Source organism: Rhipicephalus microplus, chromosome 1, assembly GCF_043290135.1.
Source record: "Rhipicephalus microplus isolate Deutch F79 chromosome 1, USDA_Rmic, whole genome shotgun sequence".
Taxonomy (NCBI): Eukaryota; Metazoa; Arthropoda; class Arachnida; order Ixodida; family Ixodidae; genus Rhipicephalus; species Rhipicephalus microplus.
Window position 1 is genome coordinate 103,340,914 of NC_134700.1, and position 19,833 is coordinate 103,360,746.

Here is a 19,833-nt window from a genome sequence, read left to right on the forward strand (position 1 = left end):
AAAGGCAGAACATTCTTAGCACTCCTGGGCTGATAGCACCAGCCAATACCCCAACAGCATCATCACACTTGTTTGCGAAACCCTCCTGCAGAAAGTAAAGTTGAAGGAAACAGGACCAAAAGAAAAAGAGAATGACCAATCACCTTTGCATGTCGCATGATACTACGTACATAAGGTGTCTCACAATTTTAGGAAAAGAGCCAGCAGATATGACATTGTTGTTTTCCACCCCTTGCAAGCTTTCAAAAGTGCATGTACTTACAGCAACAGGAATAGTCAATCTTGCACCATTCGTCACTAGAATAGGTTTACTGAATGCCAATCTAATGTGTATGAGATACCGCTAACACGTGGAAAAGTAAACATAGGAAAAACTGGGCAATGCTTCAATGATCAAGCAAGACAGCATGCTTTAAATGTTAAGAAGGGCTATAGTAGTCTCATGGCCCGACACTGTAAAGAGTGTAAGTGTAGTCCTAGGTTTCATAAAACACGGTTTTTGAAAAAAAGCAAGCAGAAATATGAGAGATCTTAGAACTCTTTATCAGGAAGGCCAAGGATCAATGCATAAGTACACCTTCACTTATCTTTTCCGAAAAAGAGTATTCTTTTCTCGGTTAAAACTATTTTGTCATGGTCACACATGTGTTTTTGAAGATGAGCTCTGGTGTTGTGCTCAGTTTAAAAGCGCTCGTAGCACCTTCAATGAAATTCAGTTGACAGCGCTCTTTCCTGTCCTTTTTGCGATAAGATTTTTATTACAGAAAAGAATTTCATTTTCTTACAGTTTAGGTATAATGATGCGTTTTCATTGTATCACAACATGGAGCAAATTGCATCTCAATACGGACAAAAATCACGATTTTGTGAAATTTGTGATATTTTCTCGTATATTTTAGCAGCTTGAGAGGTATAAAGATATTTTTTCTTCAAAATATACCTTCTGTGGAGTAAGTATTCACTGCTCAGATATTTATACAAAGTGCAATATTGCAATAAAAATGCAAACATAACACATTTTGGCTTTATTCTTGGAAGCGAATGTGGCAAAAAAATTGCACTATTATTATTGAGCTTCAAATTTCTTAAAGAAGCACATTTTCTTAACAGGTAGACCGAATTTGCTTTAGAAAAAATAATCGGTAGTTTTAAAACAAAATTTTCCACAAACAGCACACAGACGGCATTATGCCAGGAAGTTATAAGCCAGTCACATGAACAAAACTTTTTTTCTCGCTGAAATATTCTAGCAGTTCACTGTTTTCAACGCAGTAAGTCAGCACATTTTTTTTTTCAAATACAATTCAAATGGTCGCCAAAGTGGCTGGGACGTTTGGCATGGAATGGTCCAGCTATATTTAGGCAAAATAACTTACACAAATAACAATATTTGTTCATCTACCATGACCACACTAGAAAAAGTTGTTCAGGCAATGTGACACTAAAATTTTCAGCGTCGTACTGCCTGAACAACTTCTTTGATAAACTCCAAACTCACGCCGAGAAAAAGCAGCTCAATCACGGTGGTTGTTAAAGGCCTTGCGGGCGTAGACAATGTTGAAAATAAAAAAATCAACTCATCAGTGCTGTCACTCCTTCTTCGTCATTACTGACACAGAAAAATTTTCGGTTATCCATGTGGATGTTCAGGAAGTAGGCTTGCTCTAGGCTGGGTCCGGGGTAGACTACGCAGGACGTCAGCGGTACCCTCTCATCCTGTAATAAGAGCAAATATGACTTCTCATAAAAGGATGTTCGTGCTGTTCTGGCAGCACCATATATAAAGAATGTGTAGTGTGTATCCTTCGAAATGGCGTGTAATTGACATTACACTGAACTCGAAGCATACAACCCATACATTCCAATAATTTCCTATGATAAAGATAAGAGTTTTCCAGCATACAGCGAATTCCCGAAATGGGGTTATGTGTAAGGCTACAGCTCAAAAATGGCACTTACGAAAGCCTGAACTCACAATCAAATTCCTTCTAGGGTAGTGAGCCAGTGTGAAAAACAATTCTTAAAGTACAACGTTCAGAACATGTAGCATTAATCAAAACGCACAAGAAACTTACCTCTTCATGTACAAACAGTGAAGACATCTCGGCTTTCTCTTTTACATGAGAACAAATGATCTTGGGCGTGGCACTAGCGAAGAGGTCTGCAAAAAAAAAGTAAAAGATTTACCTACTTTAATCACGCCTCTAACAATCTGAGGAATTGTTACAAATCACCAATCAGTGCAATTCTTACTGCCTCTATAAGGGCATCAAAAATGAACAATTTTCTCGTTCTTTCTACCCTCACAAGACGCTCCGTCAATGGAATGTAATCCAAATTTGACGCTGTGCTTCCTATTTGCCTGCTTTCTAGACGTAGGGCTGCGAACATGTGTTTTTTGCACCTAATCTAGCACAGAAATTCGTCATCTATATTTCAATCATCTTAATTCATTGTAATTTGATAAAATATGTGATAGCTCGTCCAGTTTTTAAAGAGTTGCGGGCCTGCAATAGGCACTGCCTAGCACGTATGAAAGTATTTCTTTAAAAATTTTTTTTCAAAGCTTGCTTTCAGAAAAAGCGTCTGGCATATTTCGACCATCCTTTGATGGCAATCAGGGGCACGTTATTAGCGATTATTGACCACGGGATTTACAAACGTAACCCGTGCCTAAATACTCAGTTAAACACAATCAAGCAAGTGGGAGCGCTCGAACGACACCAACGCTCGCGGACGCCGTCTACGTTGCAGCAGCCAAGGCTTATGCTAGAGCTACCGCACATAGCTCCCACAGTCACGTATACTCTCTCTCGATTCTGTTATAACGCCGAACGTTATCGCAGATGAGAGCAAAGCACGAAAACAGCAAACAGAAACGAGGGAAAACAACGCACGGCGACGGCCACAACAACGCGCCTTTGGAAGTCTGCTAGATCTTCCCCTGTTGCTGGTGGCACTTGTCCTAAATAGCTTAAAAGATCGAGGCGCACGTGCTCGGAGCATCGCGGCATATCAGCACCTCCAACTATACCGTCTTTAAGCAAAAAAAAAGTCATTTCGTACAGTGCGCCTCTGTACATAATTTTTTCTTTTTCTTTCTTTTTTTACGCTTACACCTACAGAAGCACGTTGCACAATTGAGTATTAATAGAAATGTTATTATAATGTAGCCCAAAGCACATCTTGAAACAATATCAATCACTTTGTGCAGTGTAGAGACATTGTGCGATCAGCAACTTATCCCGCCCTTGATAAGTGATCACATCACTCACTGTATGAGTGATGCAGGCACTTACACAACATCGCGCATAGCAGTGTGAACCCGTTAAGTCACACGTTTAATCGGACATCTGCAACAGGCCCGCGAACGCATGCTGTTGTAAATGGCTGGCAGCCTACTTCGGCAGAGCTGCTGCAGGCGCCCAGCTAGCGCTGTATGATTACTACCTACGAAAACAGTACACTCACCGTTAACAGGCCCACATTGTCCGTGTCCGCCACTCCATGAATATTCCTTAATCCGAGCGTCACTTCGAACACGGTGTCATGCGTGACCACCATTGAATATGCGCCTGTTCGCTAGAACACACACAGCGACCAAGACCCCCGACCAACGCAACGCATTTGAAAGACTGATGAAACAGAGAGGGCAACGTTGAGAGAGAGAAGGAGGAGGCACTGGCGGTGGCGCCGCAGCTGTCGGCGCAGGTGCTCGGTGACGCAACTATTCGCTTATCTACGCCGCCATTGTGGGAGCAACGCTGGCTGGGATGAGCGGGGGGGGGAGTGGGAAACCCGCCAAGACGGCGCCGAAAGGCAAACGCTATGGCGCATACGGCGGACGGCCGTTCGACGCGGAATGACTCCTTGTAAACGGCAACTCTCCTTCAAGCCAGTCGCACAGCGACGCAGGTTATTTACCAGCCTCGGGTTCTTTGAGTATTTTGACGGAATGCGATTGCAGTGGGCAAAAAATAGTGAAGCAAAACTTGCGGAAAACAAAGTGCACCATGGAATGGCCAGAAACAATAATTATTTCGTCCTCGGTGGCATTAGCGGTAGAGCATCGCTACACCTTTTTCCAGAGGAATTTCTTTTCGCATTGTCTGTGTCTGGCGATTCCGCGTATGGTGCCGCAAACACTGAATGCGTAGTCGAAGCTGGAACAAGTTAATCCACAGTCGCGGATGTTTAGAAGGCTTGTCACGGACCACGAAACGTGCCGAGGTTGTTAAAACAAACTTTTTGCTGACCACATGATCAGCACATAATTCCATATGGTCGCCCAATGAGCTAGCTAAGCACCTGTAGCAAAGGCAGGGCACGTTCTTGTTAAACGTTGTTAATATACACGATGGTTGTGCATAAGTGCAGTGATAGCTTTCCGTGTGAATTAGTCATAACCCAAGTTTTCGAGCGTAGAAGCGCCTCAGCGGACCTAATCAGCTACCACAGCAAGTTCATAAGCAATGATGAGGTACGAAAATGTGCAGCTGTTTTCCATGTACTGAATAGTCCGTGTACAGTGCCTTGACCACCGCCATTTCGTAAGCCACCTCCCATATAGACTCCCAGTCTGAACAGGTGTGGGACCTTAAACACCAAGAAGCAGTGCCCCTCCCCCCGCAAACACACACGAAATTTGAGGGCGCACGGGCTGATACACATGCCTACTTATTCACAGGCGCACACACATACACGTATACACACATACGGCAACACACACACGCGACCGTAAACGCGCGCATGCATGGGCGTACACATGTGCACAGGCACGCTTAACACAAGCACGGACTCGCACATACACGCGCACGCACACATGCACGGGTGTACACACAATCGCGCTTACACGCGAACACATGCGCAGGGTCACGCCCACACACCCATACTGGGGCAAACATTATGTTCCTGTATATAATCCACAGCAAACATGTAGCTTATAACCAACGCTAAGGTGAGCTTTCGTAACGTGGATTGCAGTTAATTGCCATTATAGATGAAACGCGATTTGCTTCTGCTGGCATTCTGCTGTATTCGGAGAGCACCTCCACACATTCTAAGTCTAGGCCGTCATTTAACGCAAGGTCCACATATTAGTGCAGTAGCTACGCTGCTCGGCCGCCGATCCGAAGGTCGCGGGTTCGATGCCGGCCGTGGCAGTCGAATTCAGATGGAGGCGAAAAGGTAGAAGCCTGTGCACTGTGCGATATCAGCGCCCATTAAAGAACACCAAATGGTCAAAATCTCTAGAACTTTCCACTACGACGACCCTCATAATCATATCGAGGTTTTTGAAACGTAAAATCCTAAATATTATAATTATGTGTTCTTCTTATGCTGCATATTCCATCTGATGAATCGTCACCTACACCCTTCTCAGGCACAAAAGCACCCTTAGAGCCTATTTTTGGGTGCTATCGAGGAAAGCACCCAAACGAATGGGTGCTTTTTTTCAATCGACCATTAATGGGTGTTAAAGGGTGTTGCAAAGGGTGCTTTCTTGTAAAAGCACCCATTTTACACCCTTTTCGGTTTTAAAATTTTTACTGTGCACGGACGAAGGTTCGGACTTGTTGAAGCAATGGTGAATTGTCGGGCATGGAGTCGAAACTGGACAGCGACTCACCACCCGGCTGAGGCTGCCTAGTCAGAGTGCGTTGCTTCTTCAACTCGTCGTAGCTCTCACACAAGCTGACGACTTCAGAAACTGTGCTTGGATTCCTTGCCAAGAGCATTTGAAATGCGCCGTCGTCGATGCCCTTCAGGATGTTTTTGACCTTGTCAGATTCGGGCATGGTGTCATTCACACGTCGACAAAGGTCAATGACGTCCTCAATATAGCTGGTAAAAGTCTTTCCAGTCTGCTGAGAGCGGACGCGCAAGCGCTGTTCTGCCCTCTGCTTGCGGACAGCCGGCCGACCGAACACTTCAGCACATGACGTCTTGAAGACGCTCCATGTGGGGATGTTGTGTTTGTGGTTATTAAACTACAATTTGGCGACGCCAGTGAGATAAAATATCACGTGGCCCAACTTGTCGGCTTCATCCCACTTAATGTTGGCACTCACCAGTTCGTAGTGCTCGAGCCAGTCTTCGACGTCGGTCCTATCCACACCGCTGAAGACCTTCGGCTCCCGTAGCGTATAGGATGGCCAGGGCAGTTGAACTGGAGCGAAGGCGTCGATGTAGTGGCGTTGGCAGTCATGACAGGTGGTAGCGTGCGGCTTCGCAGCTCCAGGGTGTAGCAACGGGGATTAACAGCACCTTCCACCAAATGTGAGGAGGTTTATTAGCCGTTAAAGACAGCGACGAGACAGCGTGAAGAACCGTCCAGCGATCGGCACAGCAACAAACTGAAGCACGAGCCGAGAGTGCCGGGCGTTGGCGATGCTGCTCGCTGCAGGCACATGTTCTTCTTCACAATATATATATATATATATATATATATATATATATATATATATATATATATATATATATATATATATATATATATATTTATTTATTTATTTATTTATTTATTTATTTGCGTGTGCTTCTGAAAACAGGTGAACTTTGAAGATTTGGTTGTCTTTGAAAAGGTCTTGGTGGAAAGTAAACACAAAATTTTGAAATGGTTAAGTAGCACAACTAAACTTCACTTCACTTCACTTCACTTTTATTTCCTTAAAGACCCCCTGTAGGGGTATTACATAAGGGGTGGTGCATAACAAAAAAAAAAAAAGAGAACTATACAACGGTGTTTTTAATGGCTTCTGCAAACATAGATGGGTTAGTGATGGCACAGGTGGCGTGAGGAAGGCCATTCCAGTCTTTTGCTGCTCTTACGAAAAAGGAGGCTTGGAATACAGTGGTCCGGGTACGTGGTAATGCGACTTGTAACGGATGACCAGTGCGATGGGATATGTGCGGAGGGGGCGTGATGTACGGTGGATGATTCAGTGAACTGAAATAAAACATATGAAAAAGAGAGAGGGTGGCACACCGTCGGCGTGAAGCAAGGGTTTCTAGACCTGATTCCGCCTTTAGAGATGAGATGCTGATATCGTATGAATATGCAGAATGAATGAACCTGGTAGCCCGATTTTGAAGTGATTCGAGTTCACTTATGATGTATGATTGATGAGGGCTCCAGATGGAAGATGCATACTCGAGTTTGGACCTGATAAATGATTTGTATGCAAGCGTCTTGACGTGAGGCGGAGTATGGCGTAAGTGTCGTCTGAGAAACCCGAGTGATTTATTAGCAGACGAGATGATGTTAGTAGTGTGATGACGCCAAGACAGGTCATGAGCCAAGGTGATGCCGAGGTATTTGAATGATTGAACTGATTGTATGGGAACATTAGTGATGGAATAGGTAAACTCAAAAGGGTTACGGTGGCGAGAAAAAGAAACGAGCTTACATTTATTAGGATTTAAGTTCATTAACCAACGATCACACCATGTTTGTATGTTGTTAAGATCATGCTGAATTAGTGTTTGGTCATGAATGTTGGTTACTGATCGGTAGATTACGCAGTCATCGGCAAACATACGAAAGTTACATGATACATGCAATGGTAGGTCGTTAATGTAAATTAAAAAGAGTAGAGGCCCTAAGACAGACCCTTGCGGGACACCTGAGGTTACAGGTAGTCGGTTAGATGAGTGATTATTAACAAACACAAATTGGGAACGATTAGTCAGGAAAGATGTTATCCATGCAAGTACATTAGGATCTAGATTTAACAGAGATAATTTAAGAATTAGGCGTTTGTGAGGGACAGTGTCAAATGCTTTGGCGAAATCCAGGAAAAGAGCATCGGTCTGAATGTTGCAGTCAAGGTTAGAATGTAAGTCGTGAATGAAAATGGCCAGCTGCGTTTCACAAGAATAACCCCTTCGGAACCCGTGTTGAGAAGGATGAAAAAAGTGCATTGAGTCCAAGAAGTTGATGATATGGGAGTAGATGACATGTTCCATGATTTTGCAGGGGATACTTGTTAAGGATATGGGACGGTAATTTAGTGGAGAATCTCTGTTACCTGATTTGTAGACTGGAACGATCTTGCCTACTTTCCAGTCTGCTGGCAGAATGCTTGATGATAATGACTGCGAAAATAACAATGTAAGGTATGCGGCACACACATGTTTAACATTTATGAGAAGTTTTGAATTAATGTCATCCACACCTGCAGAAGAAGAAAGCTTAATCTTTTCTATAATCGAAATGATGCCGTCCGTAGAAAATGCAATCGGGGGCATAGACTCGGTGCTGCGCGCAGGTGAAGAAAAATCGGGAACTGAACTCTCATTCGTAAAAACAGAGAAAAAGGCCTCGCTGTGCATAACCTCCTTGATATTAGAGAGTTTTAGTACTGCGTACGCTGCGTACGTGGCAGCGTTGCGTACGTAAGGACGCCACGTTCTGCGTAGTGGGCATGCGCAGACCGCAACGCACACGTATCGCGTTACGTACGCAGCTGCTACGAACGCACGCATGAGATGCGTGCGTGCGTACGTATGAGCTGATCGCGCCGCTCTCGAACAAGTTCGCGAAAGCGCGAGACTTCGTTTTGCGAAATGGCGGCATCGAAGGCAAGCACCGACCGGCTCTGTGGCTTAAAATATGGCCGTAATGTGGCTATAACACTTGGATTGGCTCACATTGGCTGTCAACAACACGCGCTTCTATTTTGATCTACCAGATGGCACAGCACGCTTCACGCTCATTACGTACGCGGGTACTGCGGCGTACTAAAAGCCGATTAGTTGCAAACGACGCCCCGTAACATAAGGCGCTTGCGTATTGCGTACGTAGCACCATTCCGCAGTACTAATACTCTCTACTAGCAATGTTTAGCAAGGTTGGGACACAGTGTAATCAACTAGCGGAGGTGAAAGGTGGAAACTAGACGGGAAGCCCAGGCCGTGAGGGAGTGCACGCGTGCCGCTCCTCTAGTCCGGCCGTGCCACCTCTCGTTTATACCTTGGAATGTCCGCTGGATGGTGGTACTTCTATGTGCTGAATATATGATGAAAAGATGTGAGATGGCGGTACTTAACGTGTTCACTAGCTGGACGGATGCATGAACAGGCGCATAAAGGAATGAACGCACAGATGCACAAACAGACGCAAGGACTGATGGACGCATGGACTAACGCACGGACGGATGGATGCGCATACGAATGGACGCACGGACGGTCGCGCAGACCGACAGACACACGTACGGAAGCAAGGACGAACGGTTAGACGGGTCGCAAATGGACTGATGGACGCTTCACCGCACTCATCCTCGGGCACTCGGTCGATATTCTGTGATTTGTAAGTGTGAATACACTTTATAAGCGACCCCAAACCATCCACCGCCGTCTGTGGCGTCCGCAGTCTTCTCTCTATCTTTAAAAGAAAGAGGCCTTGGCGGGCCGCAGCGCGACGCTCTACCGAATAAGCCACGGACGCGACGCTGATATCGGTGTCAGTAACGCGCCTTATATCTTTAACGCCGCTGCGCGCGTCCCCCTCCCCCTTCGCTCGCTCCTCCGCTCTCCTCGCTCGCTGCAGCTGCGCGCACACCCCTCTCTCTCGCGCGCCCGCCTTCTCTCTCAGTCTCCCGTCGAGAGCGGGACGTGCGATGGATGTCCAGGAGGCAACGCTATCATCAACAACGAATGCAGTACAACCGAATGCCAGCACTGCACCCGTCGTTGGAGATGACGGTACCGCGGTGGTTTCGCCGACGTTGGAAGACAAGGCGGCGCTGCGAAGGGCTCGTGAGAGCGAACGTAAGCGGGCGAAGCGTGCAGCGGATGCCGAACTGCGTGCTCGCGAGGCCGAGTGCAAGCGGGTGAAGCGTGCAGCGGATGCCAAACTGCGCGCTCGTGAGGCCGAGGACAAGCGGGCGAAGCGTGCAGAGGATGCCGAACTTCGCGCTCACGAGGCCAAGGACAAGCGGGCGAAGCGTGCAGCGGATGGTGAACTGCGCGCTCGCGAGGCCGAGATGAGGCGTCAGCATCGAGCCGCGAACGCGGCCCAAGAAGCGGAACGACAACGCAAGCGTCAGGCGGAGAAGGGCGATGAAGGCCGGCGTCAAGACGCCGCTCGCAATCGTCAACGGCGAGTGGACGTTCCCGAAGCCGTTCGAGCCAGTGAACGTGCCGCGCGGGAGAAGGTGCGAGCCCTGGACTTCGCTCGTCCGGACGCGCGTTTCAAACGCGACTTTGTGGATCGCAGCTTCGGTCACAGCTGCGCCGTGTGTGACCGCCTGTGGTTCAATAAGAACCTGAGCTGCATTTCCGGCGTGAGGAACGAGAGGTTGAACGCGTTGCGGGTTCTTTGGAACGAGTTTGGAAGACGGTCGGGTGAACACCGATGCGACGACATGTATGCGCAAGACCCGCGGCTGGCTCCCTTCGGTGCGTTCCAGGTGTGTGCGTCCTGCCGAGAGTCCCTGCTGGCCGGGCGGGTTCCGCCGTTGAGCAAGAGCCATGGCTACGCGTACCTGCCTCGTCCCGCGGACCTCCCCGATCTGAACCCGGTGGAAGAGCGCCTCATCTCGCCTCGACTCCCCTTCATGAGCATCAGGCGGCTCACGCGGGGCAACGGTCAATCTACACCAGTGCCTACTCCGGCGATGCCGTCCTGGTTGTGACCGTCTACCTGGCCCCGAACCTCTCGAGAGATGACGTCTTGGAGCAAATGGATGCGGCGATGGAGAGTGAGTCTATGCGCGCGCATCCCTCGGTTCCGATTGTGGTGGTGGGTAACTTTAACGTGGACGTTAGAAAGGACAATGGCTGGTTGGTTGACCACATGTTGAACAATTACTTGATGACGTGTCTGTCTCTCGAGTTTCCAACCACGATCAACGGTGGCTTCATAGACTTGGCGTTCAGTAGGAACTGTACGGTCCGCTCCGTCTTGCCGGATCCGCTCACCGTACATTTCTCGGATCACAAAGCGCTGGTACTAACCGTGAGCTACAACGATAACACGAATAGGTGCTAATCTGTAGTGTAGTTTGTGTGTGTGTGTGTGTGTGACGCGCTCGCGATGTGTGCATTTAATGCGTCGTACGAAAATCGTGAAGTGTAAATAAATAATACTTCGTATATAATGTATCTGTGTACAAATGCTTCATGACAAACAACACCTAAATGCATTAATTACACTTTAATCCTCACCATCAGTAATAAAACTCCCAAGCATTTCCCCGAGGGTGAACATGGTTAAATGCGAATGCATGGGGTGATGCTATGAGGGGGAGTAAAGTTAAAATCCGTTGGCATTCGCCAGTGAGTTAACGTAAACTCCCCCATGTGATCAAATTGCGATTCCCAGGAATCATTACACCATAAAGGCACCATAGTGTGATTAATAAATATAATAGTGCGAATTAATAAATACCCCTCATAGCATCACCCCGTGCATTCGCACTTAACCATGTTCACCCTCGGGGAAATGCTTGGAAGTTTTTTTGCAATCTCTGTTCATGCTTGCCCAATAGTTTCTCCTACGGCAAGACTTGAAGTTTCAATCAAGTCATGACTTTCCTGTTTTTTCTTTCATTTGCATGTCGATTTACGGTCCGAGTGTCATTCATGGCTTTGCACTAGAGTTGTAAATATACATTGTCACTCTTCCTACCTTGAAGTAAAAATTCCAGTACAGCATTTCTTGGCGTTATGGGAGCACAACGCATCATATCTGTATTCGAATGTAGGTACCACCACTTCTCATTCAATATGTGTGACTAATCCGAGATGTTTATATTAGCACATGGCTTAAAACTTTCAGGAATCGTGCGCCATTTTCACGTTATTTTCTTTAGTTAGAAATTCTTTATGATGTTACCATGAACGTTCGGATACTCTGAGAAAACAGTGATGACGACGGCTCCCCGACGATGTTACATCCGTTTCCAACAGCATTTCAAGTCGCTGCTTGAAGTGAAACTATGTGCCAACCTCACATCTACTCCCTATCACAGCAAATCAAATTACACTCATGTAGGCATAACAGGGTGAAGTTGTTAGTTGCCGAAATTGCTCGGCCTTCCCTTCTAGTCATGTCAAACTAAAGGAAGAAACCAATCAAGTGAATCACTATAAATATTTTTACTCCTTAGTATACTTTTTAGCTTTCCTGGCCGTTTCGCTAATGGTATCAGTACCAAACTTGGTATGGCATAACGTGACTCTATGAAGAACATATTTGACTAGTCATAACATGAAAATCGTGGCATGGATGTCATGAATGTCATGATTTACATTTTATGGTTCAGCAGCTCTCGCGGTGGTTTCGTTCACATGGTATGTTGAAAAACTGGTATGGTATAACGTGATTGCATGGCGAGCACAAGCGAAAGGCCGTAGCATGAAAATCATCACATGCGTGTCATGTAACAACATGACTACATGCCAAGCTCGTAAGTACTCGCGGCTGCTTCACTAGCGTCACATATACCAAATTTGGTATTATAGTACGCGAATGGATGACGAAGGTATGGGACTGGCGCAAATAAGACAATCATGGTATGCGTGTCATGTAACAGCATGACTACATGCCACGCTCATGATGCGTTGGTGACCGTTTCGCTAGCTTCACTTTTACCAAATTTGGTATTGGGGGGCGTGAATGGATGGCGAAAGTATGATACTGGTGCAAAAATGACAAACTTGAGATGCGTGTCAAGTAACAACATGACTACATGATACGCTCAGGATGCGCTCGCGGCCGTTTCGCTAGCTTCACATGTTTCAAACTCCGTATTACGCGACGCGAACGGACGACATAAGTAAATGACACATCGAAACATCATAATGACGACATGCATGTCATGTACCAAGATGACTACATGCCACGTTCATGATGCACTCGTGGCCATTTTGTTAGGTTCACATATGCCAAATTTAGTATTACTTATCGTCAATGGATGACTACGGTATGTTACTGGTACAAACATGATAATGATGAGATGTGTGTCATGCGAGAACATGACTAGAGGCCACAAACAAAACGCCTTTACATTTCAATGTGACGCGGTGCACGTGCTCGCTGGCATTCATTCTATCGCGTCATGCCTGCGTTTCCACGCCAGGCGCTGGTCCTGCCAAATGCTCGCAGACGCGCGTTGTGCTGCGTTGCTTTGACGCATGCACGTTTCAGCGCGTCCGGCGTCCCTTCGTCACGAAAAGGGGGAGACGCAGTATCGTCTGGTAATGCATTGGTGCGAAATGCAACATGTCGCAAGTCGCGCTGGTTGCCTTCGGGCCACGCCAATGGACACTAGTCGCGCCGGTCGCACCGGGCGTCAGACTATAGAGTTCTTGCATTTTGCTAACGTTGCGTCGCTGTGCCCAGCATGAGCGCGTCAACGCTACGTTAAAATATATAGGACCCTTCATGATGCGCTCGCGGTCGTTTTGCTAGCTCTACATATACCAAATTTGATGTTAGGCGACGTCGTTGCATGACGGAATATATGGCTGGTGCAATCATAATAAACCTGACACATGTGTAATGTAAGCACGTGACAACTTACCACGCTCATAGTTTGCTAGCGGCCGTTCCGCTAGCCCCACACATACTAAATTTGGTATCACGTAAATAGATGACGAAGGTGTACAGATGTTGAATGGGTGAACTTGGTGAATAGATAAGGAAGAAAAATTACGGCATATTCACGGGGTGAATGATGATGAATGGGCGAAGCTCCGGAGGGATTCATCGGTAAACTGTGAATCTTCCGTGTAATTCGCCCAGTCGATCATCATGTAAAGACGTGAGAAACGCTTTGTGTGTATATACACAAATCAACTTTTATTTGTTCTTAGACGATGGATGGCTTGCCATGTCCCTTGCCTCGCGCGCTTGCACATCGGGATTCTGTCTGCGAGCGCGCGCTGCTGCCGCCTTTCGCTCTCTCCGCTGTGCAGCCTTATCCATCCGGCGACTCCGAGCGCGCGCCAACAGCGAACGGATTTTATTACAACGCTCTCCCTAGCGTACGTCGCCGCACTAAATCGAACGATTGCCTTCAACCAATGGCACGCGCCATATGTGACATCATTCCTATTTTATAAGATCTCGCGTCTTTCATCAACTACAAGTACCGCTTTCTAGTTCATAACATCTTGCATCTTTTCATCATCAGCTACAAGTACCACCATCTAGTAAACACTACAAGAACTAAACGAGAGGTGGCTAGATACAGGAGACAGTACCGCCATCTAGTGAACACTGCAAGAACTAAACTAGAGGTGGCTACATACAGGGGACGGTACCGCCATCTAGTGAACACTGCAAGAACTAAACTAGAGGTGGCTACATACAGGCTACAGGGGACGCACAGCCCATGCCCTAAGGAGCTTCGCCCCTAAAACGACATCTTCAAGCATGATAATCATGAGACGGAAGTCATGTACGGCCTCATTTACCCGCACCTCGTAACGCTGTGCTGAATTTAATAAGACATATCAAGTTTCTCATTCGTGCTTCGCATATAATCGATTCCCACTGCACGTGGAATCTGCCGATTTTTTTTGTTCATATTTGAGCTCGTAACAGGCTCTAGGAACCTTTTTCGTGTACTTCAGGTTAAATCGCCCATTTTCTCAAAGCTGGAGCATTGTTTTTTTTTTTCGCCACTGATGTGTGCAGGCGGCAAATGCGTAGCCTTCGAGATGCACATTTTCTTTTTGCTATAGTGAGGGGTCAACGCGGCGTTGTTTCGACAATTTTGGAGTTGAAATTTGTTACGTAGGTATCATATTTATAAGTAGGAAGTAAGCGAAGGGCGGCGGGGGTTGTTCTGTATTCGACATATCTCCGCCCTCTTTTTATGTTCATTTCAGGAGCTTTTTTTATTATAAAAGGGCGAAGTCTTGAACCAAAACAAGCTCAAATAACGTTGCATTGGCACATACATGTTATCAACTTTATTCTACAGCAGTAATGATACAATTCTAATTATTAATAATATTTTATTATTACTGTATTAGAGGAAAGTTGAGAGAATGTATGAGCCAATAGAGCATTATGTGAGCTACATTTGAGTCAGGGTTTGCCCATTTCAAAAAAAAAAGCTTTTCATTTCGATCCGCGCGTATATAATCGCGGGAATAAATGTACATACAGATAGCTCATATCTCTTCTTTCGTCTTTCTATCCCCCTCCATACATAAATCCTAGCAACACCCCTGCTGTGCTATCCGCTTCCTTTCAATTCAGCAATCACTGATAAGAACCTGGGGAATATGCTTTTTCTGCCGACAAAGTATGAATGAAGCTTCCTTTTAAATCATGTGTTAAATTTCGTGTTAGCATATGAATGTGCGATATATCAATGCGTCGTAACGTCATAGACAGAACTGTCAATTACAATGCCGCAATTAGTAAACTACTCTCCCTCCTTTTGGCACAGGTACAGTGCGCTAGTGTCGACTGTGATCGTTCACGCGTATATTGTACGACCCACAAGCATTCCCATTAGGAAAAAAAGATGCAAGTGCCCACAGAGTAGAGCGTTTCATAAAGGACGAGTTCACCTGTGCTTAGCATTTGTGCGCCAAACTGGTGCTGTGGTGCAGCATGCGTGCCCAGCAGCTGCAGCAGAGTGAGCTCAGCCAATTCAATGTAAAAATGCTTACTTCCATGTCAATGCGGATGCTGCATACAGTTAATTTCGGCTGATTCAAAACCATAAGCCTAAATATAATTCACTGAATAAATCAGTGACTTGAGGATTGATGTGAAACGCTTCAGTGTGAAGAAATATTTGAATTCCATTGTAAATAAAACAAGTGCTCTTGTAAGAAAATCTTAGTGTGATTTCGAATGAGAAAGCGCGCACAATGTCAAAAAGAGTGTGTACGCACTTCACCTTATGTTTAAGCGCAACATATATCTCTTTTACCGATGTGTCAGTGATAATTAGTGATGAATAGACACGAGCGGCAGGCATTTTTAATAAAAATCACACACTCACCTATTATTTGGTCTTTGAACATGTTAAGAATCTTCTGCCTAACGTAAATAGGGGCTGGTAAAATAAATGTATACATATATATATAGTATATAGCGCTATATATCATAGCGGATGAAACGTGAAATGAAAACAGATGCCAAAACATTGACTTTCACCAAAATTTGCCATGCAGTTTGATTGCATCTTTTGAAATTTGATATGTATTGATGCTCTAAAATATATACATATTTGATAGGTGTAACATTCAAGAAAACACTCTTGGGTGTAGTTTATGAACATACAGCTTTAGTGCACCTCAAACTCACATATGGGTGTATGAAGGGGGAGTTACCCTAAATTACATTCTTTCGGATAATTTTGGCAAAAAAATAAGTGGGAGATGGGTGATTTATCGAAAATACACCCCTAAATGTGTGAAATGGTTTGCAGTGTAATGTACAACAACCTCGGAAGAAAACAGTGCTTCGAGACAGGTAATAGTGCCAATGAAGCTGTAAAATACTATGTCTACGCAGGACAGGTAATAACCGCGGAGCAGAACCACGAGATTGAAGTAACTAGAAGAATAAGAATGGAGTGGAGCACATTTATAAAGTACTCTGAAATCATGACCGGTAGTTCGCCACTATGCCTCAAGAGGAAGGTATGTAACAGCTGCATCTTGTCGGTACTTAGCTTCGGAGCAGAGACCTGGAGACTTAAAAAGATGGTTCAGCCTTAATTGAGGACGACGCAGCGAACAATGGAAAGGAAAATGGTAGGTGTAACCTTAAGAGACAAGAAGAAAGCAGTGCATCAGGGAAGAAACCAGGGCTATAGATATCACAGTTGAAATCAAAAAGAGTAAATGAACATGGGCCGGCATGCAGCGAGTAGACAGGATAACCGCTGGTCATTAAGGGTAACTAACAAAATTCCCAGAGAAGAAAGCGGGTTAGGGGAGACAAAAAGTGAGGTGGGCAGATCAGATTGAGAAGTTTGCGGGTATAAAACGGCAGTAGCAAGCACAGGACCCCGAGTTGACTGGCAGTACATGGGAGAGGCCTTCATTCTGCAGTGGACAGGCTGATTATATATATATATATATATATATATATATATATAAGGTGTAACTTTGAAGAAAACACCGTTAGGTGTAATTTGGGAACATACATCTCTTGTACACCCAAAAATGACAAATGGGATAATCGGACAATCTTGGCAGAAAAAAGTAGTTGTACGTTGGGTGGTTTTATAGAAACTACATCCTTAAAAGTCTGAAATAGTTTGCAGTGAATGCTTGAAGACACGAATTCCAGATTAGATTAAGAAGTTGGCGGGTGTAAAACGCAGAGCTCATCCACTTGCAGTGTTTGTCGCAAACAAAAGACGCACACCATCAGAGGACTTTTTTTGGGTTTTTTAAAGGAAAACGGGCCTTTAAACTGGGTCGGAGTTCCGTGTATATATGTGTTCGACAGGCGACTCTGCTTTGTTTTCTCAGAAATGGCCGGCCTGTTGTCTTCTAAGGCTGATATTCAAGTAGTCAATGAAGTGATAAATTACAGTGGTATTATCTGATAAAAAGTTAAAAAACTGCATTGTCAGGATGTTCATCACAATTTTGGATCCTAACTTTATTACTATAGACCATTAATTGGCACATGAATATGTGTGCAATGTCCCTATTTTCAAGCAAAAACTTAGTGTATTAGAGCCGCTTTGACTGAACGAAAGGACCCATAACTTACGTTATAAAACTTTTGTCTGTTGAATTATTTTCACCTATACGCAGTTATGCAGCAGCTGACGAAGCTCTTAAAGTATCTAAAGTCACATCTATAGATGGTACGCTACCTTGAACATGGCTGCGCCGCTTGTGTTGACATGCTGGGTGTTCACTGGCTCGCCAATCGTCTTCTTGGTGAAATAACGGTGTTTTGAAAGCGCGCTGTGCCGATATAGTGGGAACTCGTACTGCTCTTAGGACGAGGCACCCGAGTGGAATACAAGAGTAACGCAGTGCTGCAATATAAGAGTATTTCTCTGTTTACTTGCACCTTCATTGCATTACCCTTTCCGAAGACAACAGCCGTGATGACCTTAAGTTAAGCCTGCCCTTCCGGCTTGTCAAATGTGACACCGATGTGAGTCGGTTTCGGCACTCGCTACGTTATACTTATGTGACAGAAAACTGGAAGCTTACGAAGAGTGTTCAACATAAATTGAGGGGGATGCAGTGAGCAATAGCAAGAAAAATGACAGGTGTAGCCTTAGGATATAGAGAGCAGAGTGGGTGAGGTAACAAATGGGGGTTAAGGATATCATAGTTGAAAAGGGGAAGAAAAAATGTATATGGATCGGGCACGTTGCGCGTAGACAGGACGATCGCTGGTCATAAGGGTAACTGTCTGCATTCCGAGAGAAGGCAAATATGCAACGAAGATGGAAATGTAGGTGGGCCGATGAGCTTAAGAAGTTTCCTGTATACCTTGGCAGAAGCAAGCATAGGACTGGGATGATTGGCGGGACATGGGGGAGACCTTTTCTCGGCAGGGATATTAGTAGGGCTAATAATGATGACGATGGTGATAGTTTGAGTTTTCCGTCGATCCTTGTCGGGATTCCTAATTTGAGGGCATAGCCATACACTAGCAGGGTGAAATACTACGCTGAAAGGTATCTACTGGAATGCGGAGTAATGTTAACTATACGCGTATTCACAACGTGGCGTGCGCAGGTGCGAAAGTGCTACCAGCTGATGCGCACGGCTGGATTCGCCACATTTGGCTGGGCCATGTATGACGTCGACCTGGAGGACCATAACACCGCATGCGTGAACAAGGCCCAAAACGAAGCCAACGTCAACAGGATCGTGCAGGTCAAGCAATTGCTGAAGAACATGGCCGACAGCAAGGCGCCAGCCGCTTGAAAGCACATAGGCACCACCCAGCTCGGCCTTCCCGCTTCGAAAGCCCTTAAAAATATATCGCGAGAATAACCTTGAGAAAGGCCATTGTTTCTAGGCGCTCGTTACGCACCGCTTCTTGACTTTATGAAGACGAACTTCTGAGCTGGTGCATTTTATCGATGCTTCTAGCTATATCCTAGTATTTTTGTTTTTTTGTTTTTTCGCCTGTCTTTGACTTGATTCGCACTTCATTGGCTGCACATCACTCTGAAACTTTCTAGCTTCTTGGTGAGCTAAATTGATTGGGCGACTGCCCGCAAAGGCGTTTGTTCCAGGTTCAAATCCCGCACTGAGACGAATGTTTTGACAGCCATACACGAATTTTCTTTTCGCTAACGGATAACGGGCCACTGTCAGTTAATTTTTCAGGGCTGCCGTGTTTTATGGCTAGGTATATTTAGTTATTGAAGGTATTTATTTTGAATAGAAGTAATGCAAGCTAAATTTAGCGTCGCGATCTGTACTGAGGCGCAACACATCTGTGGTGGTAAACGACTGAACACCGGAAGGAGCAATAAAGTGCGCCTGTAGTATGTTTATTTATTAGTGTTAGGTCCTGCTTCATGCATAAAAAAGGAAACGAATGTTACGAAAAGTTGTGGTCGAAGGAGAAAAACAATAAAGTCACTTTTGGAAGACTGCTTTAGCACCGGTCGTCCATCTTGGTGGGCTCTATTGGATCGAGCTTGTTCTTTGGCAATCGACTTGTACGAAAATGCCACTAGCCACGCGTCTAGTGTGCTAGACGCAGAACTGTGGTGGCGAAGTATATTAAATTAAACCTTGAGTTTACTTTTGCTCAAAACGGTTCCTCGTCTGATGATTTTTTCACGCTCCGACAGCACATACTCTGCCTATTGTATAAAACAATAAAACAGCAAGGCTTCGTGAGAGAGCAAGTATTGTAGT

General features: G+C 45.4%; 1 protein-coding gene across 1 annotated transcript in view; it reads left to right on the top strand.

Annotated features, from left to right (window-relative positions):
• LOC142765573 (uncharacterized) overlaps window positions 1–19,536 on the top strand; it is a 114,334-nt gene extending 94,798 nt beyond the window's left edge. Inside the window, exon 16 of the mRNA XM_075866766.1 lies at window positions 18,694–19,536. Within this exon, the coding sequence (XP_075722881.1) occupies window positions 18,694–18,885 (192 nt within the window). The 3' untranslated portion in view covers window positions 18,886–19,536. The remainder of the gene's footprint in view (window positions 1–18,693) is intronic.
• Window positions 19,537–19,833: the final 297 nt, after the last annotated feature.